The sequence below is a fragment of the Podarcis erhardii genome (genome assembly GCF_964252035.2).
Source record: "Podarcis erhardii genome assembly, chromosome: 7".
NCBI lineage: Eukaryota > Metazoa > Chordata > Lepidosauria > Squamata > Lacertidae > Podarcis > Podarcis erhardii.
This window is the reverse complement of record NC_138511.1, coordinates 93473487-93481369: the sequence shown is the minus strand read 5'-3', so window position 1 is coordinate 93481369 and position 7883 is coordinate 93473487. Positions and strand designations below refer to the sequence as shown.

The 7883-nt window shown below is 60.5% G+C and overlaps 1 protein-coding gene across 2 annotated transcripts in view; it reads right to left on the bottom strand.

Moving 5' to 3' along the window:
* Positions 1 to 222: 222 nt before the first annotated feature.
* PRX (periaxin) overlaps positions 223 to 7883 on the bottom strand; it is a 31128-nt gene continuing 23467 nt past the window's right edge. For both annotated transcript variants that reach the window (XM_081871866.1, XM_081871865.1), the window contains exon 6: positions 223 to 7271. In XM_081871866.1, the coding sequence (XP_081727992.1) occupies positions 2238 to 7271 (5034 nt within the window). In that variant the 3' untranslated portion in view covers positions 223 to 2237. The remainder of the gene's footprint in view (positions 7272 to 7883) is intronic.

The following is a 7883-nucleotide window of genomic DNA, read 5'->3' as shown; positions in this document are numbered from 1 at the left end:
CTCTGGTTCGCCAGAAGCGGCTTAGTCATGCTGGCCACATGACCCGGAAGCTGTATGCCGGCTCCCTCAGCCAGTAAAGCGAGATGAGCGCCGCAACCCCAGAGTCGTCAGTGACTGGACCTAATGGTCAGGGGTCCCTTTACCTTTACTAAATGTCATGGACAAACTAAGCGTCCGTTGTATATCAAGCAACAGGAAAAGACCACACAAAAAGCAATAACGTTAGTCCACAGATTAATTTTTATTCAAACCCAGAATAGAAAAAAGCAGCAGTAAGTACAGTGTCTCAAAGATACAGCGTAACATCTTTACCTTAAAAAAAGTAATTAAACATAACAATCGGCAAAGAGGCAGTTAAATGGAATTTTTTAGTGGCAAGGAAAAAAAGGAAGCCCATCACAGCAGGTCTGTGTTGTTAAAAGTTAGGACAACAGATTTTTGTACATCTCAAGAGCAATAAGAAAGTATTCCTTCCCACCCTTTGCTTGAGAAGCTAAGACACCCCCCCCCACTGCCGCCCTGCCCCTTCCTGGCATGTAAACACCTGAACGAGGTCCCTGCACCCCCCACCCCCTCCCTCACTGACACACCTGAAAGTGCCCCCCCTTGGGGGGAACTCAGGAGATACTTTACATTTGTGGGCCTGGGACGAATTCATGGCTGTTTAAAATAAGGCAGAGGGTCAGTGGGTGGGTGGGTATATGTCACAATTTAGCCCTTGTTCCTATCTCAGACCCCTTCCAAATTCAAGTAAAGTTGGGGATTGCTGGCGAAACACCCCCCCCCCATGAAGGAAATGCTGAGGAGTGGGAGAAGAAAGAGAAAACTCTGGAAGAGTTTGGCTCCAGGGTCCCTTGAGACAGAGTTGGTTCTGACTGAGCAAAGAGGAAGGAAAAGGGGGTCCTGCAAGAAGAAGAAGAGGGCAAGACCCCATTTTACAGGGGTGAAGAAGAGGGATTGGGCTCCAGGTCAAGAGAGCACCCTGGATCCTGGCACTGAAAAGAGCCGCCCCCCCCCCACTTTGTGCCAAAGTTAGTTCCAAATTGAAAACCACCTGAAACGCCCCCTAGTCCAGACCTCACAAGGGAACATTTTAGCTGCACTTCCTGCATTGCAGGGGGCGGGCCTAGATGACCCTTGGGGTCCCTTCAACTCAAGGATCTCAGACTCAGAAGAGCCACAGAAACACACAGGCCCGATATCGGGGGAGGGGGGCTGGCCCAGGAGGCCTTGCCAGGCCGGGGGGCACAGCACAATGGCTTCAGCCGGCCCTCCAGAACCAGCCCCCCTCAATGGGCTTTGGACTACAACTCCCAACCGGGCCTGCCAGCAGAAGGCAGGGGGGATGGAAACAGCCGGCCAAAAGGTCCGGCCAGTTTCAGAGGCGACCCAAGGCTGCTCTCCAACGGGGCGCTGCTCCAGGCATCTAAGTTGCCCAGTTCAAGGGAGCTGGCGGGACTAAGAACCAGGGTTTCTGAATTGCAGGGGTTGGACTAGATGAGCCTGGAGTGTCCTCTTCCAGGATTCCTCTTCTGGCTCCCAATGCCATGGCTGGAAATTTCCCGTGAAGCTGCCCCCCCCCTTTCACAAGAGGGGAGGAACTCTTTTTTTCCTGCGTCTTAAACTACCCTTTGACTGGCAACCATCTCCAGTCTCCTTGCTGGACACTCCCAACAAAAGATGCATTAGATTCTCCTTCCACCTTGTCCCCAATTCTTAAATTGGCTTTATTTCAAAACAGGGTGGGGGGTAGAGATGGCTTAGTCTTCCAAACAACCCTTTATCCATTAGTTAGTAGACAAGCTTCCCAGTGCAAGGAGAGGAAAGCAGACCTCCGAGCCCAGCCTGGCCCCCCACCAAATTCTGCCCGCATGCCTTGAGGCCCCAAGATGGGCGGAGGAAGGCCTGGAGGACAACTGCTGGCTGGGACTTTGATTGGGGCAGGGTGGGGGCACAGGGAGAGAAGCCTCTGAAGACAGGAAGACCGGCCAGGAGGTGGCACTGGGGGGATTTATTCACATTGGTTTTTTACAAAAAGAAACCACCACCCCTGGCTGTGAAGAGGGTGGCGCCTTCATGGTAGACTTGCAAAAGCAGGTGGGAAGCCGCCAGTGACTTGGAGGCCTCTGATTGCTTCCCCCACTTCTTTGCCAAGGCTGGCGCCCCCTTGTGGTTAGTGCTAAGCATTACACAGGAAGTGGGGCGGGGTGCAGGAGGGCCCTAGGCAGCTGCCCCACTCACACAGTTGCCTCTCCTGCCTCTCCTCTGGCCCCCGCCACTCTGCCCTCCAAGACTTGCCCCTCATGCTCCCCAGAGAAGCCCACTGAGGGCAGCTTGATCCTCAAACTCCCCTCGCCCTGCTCGGAGCCCCCCTCCAGGCCCCCTTGAGCTTTGGGGCTCAGGGCCACCTTGGGAAACCGGGACTTTGGGGACCTCTCCCCCTTGGCGCCCATCTCAGCCGCTTCCAGAGAAGACATCTCCACCCGGGCAGCCGAGGAGACCACGGCCCCAGCAGCCCCCTCCCCAGTGCGCTTCCTGAAGCCCGAGAAGGAGATCTTGGGCGACTTGAACTTGGCCGCCTTGAGGGCCGCCAAGGCTCCCCTGCCGGCCCCCAGGGCTTCGTCCTTGGCCTCCTCTGCCCGCACCAGCTCCAGGTTCAGCTCCAAGTCTGCTCCTGCCATCTTGGGCGGGGAGGAGAGCTCCACCTGCGGCAGGCGGATCTTGCCCAGCTTGGCCCCATTGTGCAGAGAGGCCCCCGCCTGCTCCCCATTGACTTGGGCACCCCCCTCGCCCTTGGAGAAGCCCAGCTTGGGCACCTTCATCTTCAGGGGAGAGCCGTCCTCCAGCTCCCCATTGACTTGGGCACCGCCTCCCTTGGCCTTGGGTGAGAGGGAGAGCCCAAAGGTGGGGGGCTTCAGCTTCAGCTTGGCCCTCACCCCCTTGCTGCCATCTGCCTCCTCCCCCTCCCCCTCTAGGAGCCCCTCCGCCCCTCTGCCCTTGGCCCTCCCCAGCCCAAACGTGGGCCTCTTGACCTTGGCCTCCCCCTCGTGCCCAGGGGCTCCTCCTTCCCCGCCTTCTGCTCCCCCTTTGGGTAGAGACAGCCCAAACTTGGGGATCTTCACCTTGTACCTCTTCCCTGCCTCCGCCTCAGGGGCCTCCCCGCTTCGGCCCCCCCTCAGCTCTTGGGAGCTGCCGTGGCGGAGCTGGGCCCCCTCCACCTGGTACTCTGCATGCGCCTTGAGGCTGGGGGCCGAGAGCTCCACGCCGGGCATGTGGAAGGCCGCTCTCTTCCCCTCCAACTCGGCTCCGCCTGAGCCCCGCCGGCCTGGAGAGGGAGCGCCACCCCCCTGGGGGCCCAGCAGCTCCACAGCTGGCACCTTGATCTGGGGCGCCTTCAGCCTAGCCTCGAACCCTCCCACTTCCACATCCAGATCTGGCAGCTTCCCTGCTTCCCGCCGGGCAGCCTCACTCTTCCCCTCCTGGTCCACCGAGAAGCCCACATCTGGCAGGGCAATCTGGGGCACCTTGAAGGAGAAGTCCGCCCCTTCAGGCGGGGGGCAGAGGGGCTGGGTGTCTGCCCCCGCTTTGGAGAGGCCCAGGGACGGGAGCTTGATCTTGAACTTGCCCTCCTCGGGGGACCCCCGGGCCTCCGCTTCCCCCTTGGCAAGGCCAAAGCCAATGGGCACAGAGGGCATCTTGATCTGGGCGGCTTCCTTGGCCTCAGGGCTCAGCGCCTCTGTGCTGCCTCTCAGTTTGGGGGCCTTCAGCTCCAGCTGTGGGACTCGGGGCAAATCTGCCTCAGCTTCCGCTTCCCTGTCCGAGGTGGAGCCCCCAAATTTGGCCAGCCTGATGACCGGGCCCCCAGCTTTGGCGCGTGTCCCCTTCCCTGCTTCCGAGCCCACATCCAGCTCCACCTCAGGAGCCTTCACTCGGGGGGCAGAGAACTTGGGCAGCCCCACTGAAGGCATCCGGAACTTGGCTTCTGACCCTTCAGGGACCACCTCTCCCCCCTCTGCCGTCAGGGGCAGCTCCGTATCCGACAGGCGCCCCTTGGGCAAGGAGAGGTCCACTCTGGGCAAGCGGATCTTGGTGCCCAGGAGGGAGGTGTCCACCGCCCCTTCCCCATCTTCCTCCCCGAAGCTGAGCCTGCGCCCCCCAAGCAGCTGCACCTCTGCCCCACCCTCCTCCGCTCTCCCAAACCTTGGCAGCTCCACCTGCGGCAGTTTGATCTTGGCCTCTGCTGGCAGCATGGGCTCTTCCACCCCAGTTGTGGGTAAACTCACTTCCAGCTCTAGTTTGGGGGTGGAAATGCCAACTCTGGGGATCTTCAGCTCCCCCTCGTATCCGCGGAGGTCGGCCTCCGAGACGTCCACCACCGGCTTCTCCCCTTCACCTCTGCTGCTGGGCATGGAAATCTCCAGAGAGGGCACCTTCACCTTGAGGGTAGGGCTCTCTGCACCCACGGCCAGCCCCACCTCATCCCTGGCCCCGATCCTGGGCAGCTCCACCTGGGGAACCTTCACTTCCAGCACGGGCGGGGCCTGGGGATATGCCAGCTTCCCTGGGTCTGCTTCCACCTTGGGGGAGGAGAGCTTCAGCTTGGGCATCTTGGCGAAGGGGCCCCCCTTGGGCTTCTCCCTGGGGCTGCCAGGGGCTTTCTTGGCTTCTGCTTCCATGCCCGCTGTATCCCTGCGCATGAGGCCGAACGAGGGCATCTTGAACATGGAGCCTTTGGCCTCCTTTTCGGGCACCTTTGTGCCCAGGTCTCCTGCCAGGGCCTCCCTGCTCCCTCTCAACTTGCCCTCCTGGCTCTCAAATGCCAGGTCCCCTTCCTTGCCTTTGCCCCGGAATTTGGGCAGCGAAAACTTGGGTACTTTCAGCTTGATGTCAGGCACCTCAGTGCCAACCTCGGACAAGGGGGTGCCGGAAGCCTCTTCACTGGGCCATGCGGGAAGGCCAAGGTCCACATCCACCGCCGGCACTGTGACATCCACTGCTGGCAGCTCCACCCCCCCGTGAGCCTCAAGGGCTGCAGTTGCCCTTGCCTTGGGTGCTGTCCCATCCACATCCACTTTCGATTTGGAAAAGGAAATCCCAAACTTTGGCACTTTCAGCTTGGCTTCCATGCCACCCTCCGCCTCAGGTGCTGAGGCCTCTGGGCTGGCCTTCCAGGCTTTGGGGCCAGGGATGCTGAACTTGGGGAGCGTAAATCTGTGTGTCTTGATGCTGGCCTCAGCCTCCAGGGCTTTGCCGCCCTCCAGGGTCACATCTGGGATCTTGACGGACGGGATTTCGACAGAGGGTAGCTTCACTTTGGCCCCCTCCACTTCCAGCAAAGGCTGGCCCTTCACAGCCAGGCTGCTCTCTGCTGCTCCTTCCTCTCCCGGCAGGGCCTTCCCCAGAGAAAGGTCCACTTTGGGGATCTTGGCCACCATCCCGCTGACATCAGGCCCCCCCAAGACCCTCTCCCTTGGCTCTGCCTCTGGCAGGCCCCCCTGGCACGTGGGGACACTGATCTCCACCTCCAAGTCTCTGGTCACGGCCTTGGGCGAGGGCACCCTGAGCTTGACCTCGTGGCCCCGGGGCAGCTGCTCGGAGGCCACCAGCTCTCTCTCCACCTTTGGCAGATCCAGTTCAAGCCCAACTTTGGGCAAGTCAATGTCCAGTGCAGGCACGGCCGCCGACGGACAGCTCAGGCGAGCAGCAGGGACAGCCACCTCCACCCGCGGCTTCTCCACGGAGATATCCAACTCTGGCCTGGGCACGGGGGCCTTGGGCAGCTGCATGTCCGGCAGCCGCATTGCCGGCAAGGAGAGGTCCACCTTGGGGACGCTGACCTTCACGCCGGCCTCACCTTCCAGCCTGGGCACCTGGGCATGCATCTGGGGCAGGGAGTCTGCCTTGGCAGAGACGTCAAACTTTGGGAGAGACACCTGGGGCACCTGGAACTTGAACCCGGGCCCTTCAGCAACCTCTCCTGACTTCGGCCTCCCGGCGGGGGCTGCCACCTCCACCATGGGCCTGGGAAGCTGCACCTCCCCCACTTTGGGGAGAGCAATGTCCAGAGATGGAACCTTCACCTCGGGGAACACGGCCCCCTCTTTGCTTTCTAGCTTGTGTTCCATCAAGGAAATCCCGAACCCTGGGAGCTGGATCTTGGGGCCTTTGGCTTTTGCCTTGGGGCTTTCATGCCTCCCCATGCTGAGCTCCACCTGGGGCAGCCTGCCTTCTTCTTCCCCTTTCTCCAGGGGGGCTCTGGAGCCCAGCTTGGGCAGGCTGAGCAAAGGCACCTTGACGGAGACGTCTGGGACCTCTGCTCTGGCCTTCGGAAGCTCCACTTCAGCCTTCCCCTTGGGCAGGGGGATCCCCAGCTCCACCGAGGGGATCCCCACCTCCAGGGAGGGGAGGGCCACCCCCGCCTTCAGCTTCTCCTCCCGCTCTTCCATTTTGCCCAGGGCCACTTCGACAGCCGGGACCTTGACGCTGGGTGCTTTCAGCTCCGCCTCCTCAGCAGAGACCCCAAACTTGGGGGCCCTGATCTTGAAGCCTTCCCCTTTAGGGGTCATCTCTGGGGCGGCTCTCTCCAGACCAGGGAAGGACAGGTCAACGTCCACCTTGGGGGCTGCCACTTCGGCCACAGGCAGCTTCCGCCCGCCCTGGAGACCCCCTTCTGGGAGCTCCACCCCGCTGACTTTGGGCAGGACGGCCTCCACCTTGGGCAGTCCAAACTGGGGGGCCTGGACTCTGCTTTTGGGGGACTCTCTGCCGGGCCCAGCTTTGGGCAGTGGCAGGTCGAGCTCCACCTGCGGGGCTTGGAACTCGCCTTCTGCCTTGGCCCCCGCCCTCTTGGCCTTGCCGAAGGGGGCGCTGAAGCGGGAGAGGCCGCCTGCTGCTTTCGCCTCCACCGCAGCCTTGGGCAGGCCCACCTCCAGCCAGCCCCCGGCCCCCTTGGCTCTCGCTGCCGCAGCCTCCTTAACCTTCAGCCTGGGGAACTTTAGCCTGCGCCGCTTGGTCTCCAGGGAGGACAGGCGAGGAGAGATCTCTGGGCTGGGCTCCGAAATGGCCACTTCTCCTGCGCTCTTGGCCTTGCGCAGCTTGGAGAACTTGGGCAGAGAGAACTCCACGTCGACGGGAGCCACATCCAGCTTGCCACCAGCCAAGTCCCCGCTCCAGGACGCCCCTGACGCTGCCTGCAGGTCCTTGGCCTTTGCAGCCACCGCCGCCTTCTTCTTCTTCTTCTTTTTCTTCAGCGATGTCAGGCTCTGGATGTTCTGGGGAAAGAAGTGCAAGGGCTGCGTGAGTCTTAGCAAGAGGCGCCCAGAGAGAAGGTGAGGGAAAGTGGTGTGTGGAATGGAGAAAGGAGAAACGGGCTCTCTCGTGGACATCCAGTGATGATTCAGGACAGGGGAAAGAGGTTCCTTCTCCCTGCAGCATAAACTGTGGAACAGGATTATTAACTACAAACCCCCAAATTTTGGATCTCCTCCAAACCTGTGCCAAAGTTCTGCAGTGAAAACCCTGCACCCCCAAACTGGATCCCATCCCACATTTTGGGGTTCGTAGTTAATGAAGCCCTGTGGAACTCACTCCCTACTGGGATGGCTTTAAAAGAGAACATAAGAGGAGATCTAGTCCAGTATCCTGTTCACACAGTGGCCAACCAGAGGCCCATTGTGGAAAACTAGCTGGCAGGATCTGACCACAAGAGCAACTCCTGTGGCTTTCAGCAACTGGGATTCAAAAACAGGGCAGAGCCATTGTGGCTGTGAGCCACGGACAGCCCTCTCCTCCTCCTCCTCCTCCTCCTCCTCCTCCTCCTCCTCCTCCTCCTCCTCCATGAATTGGCCCATTCCTCTTTGAAAGTAATTTTTTAATTTGCCTCC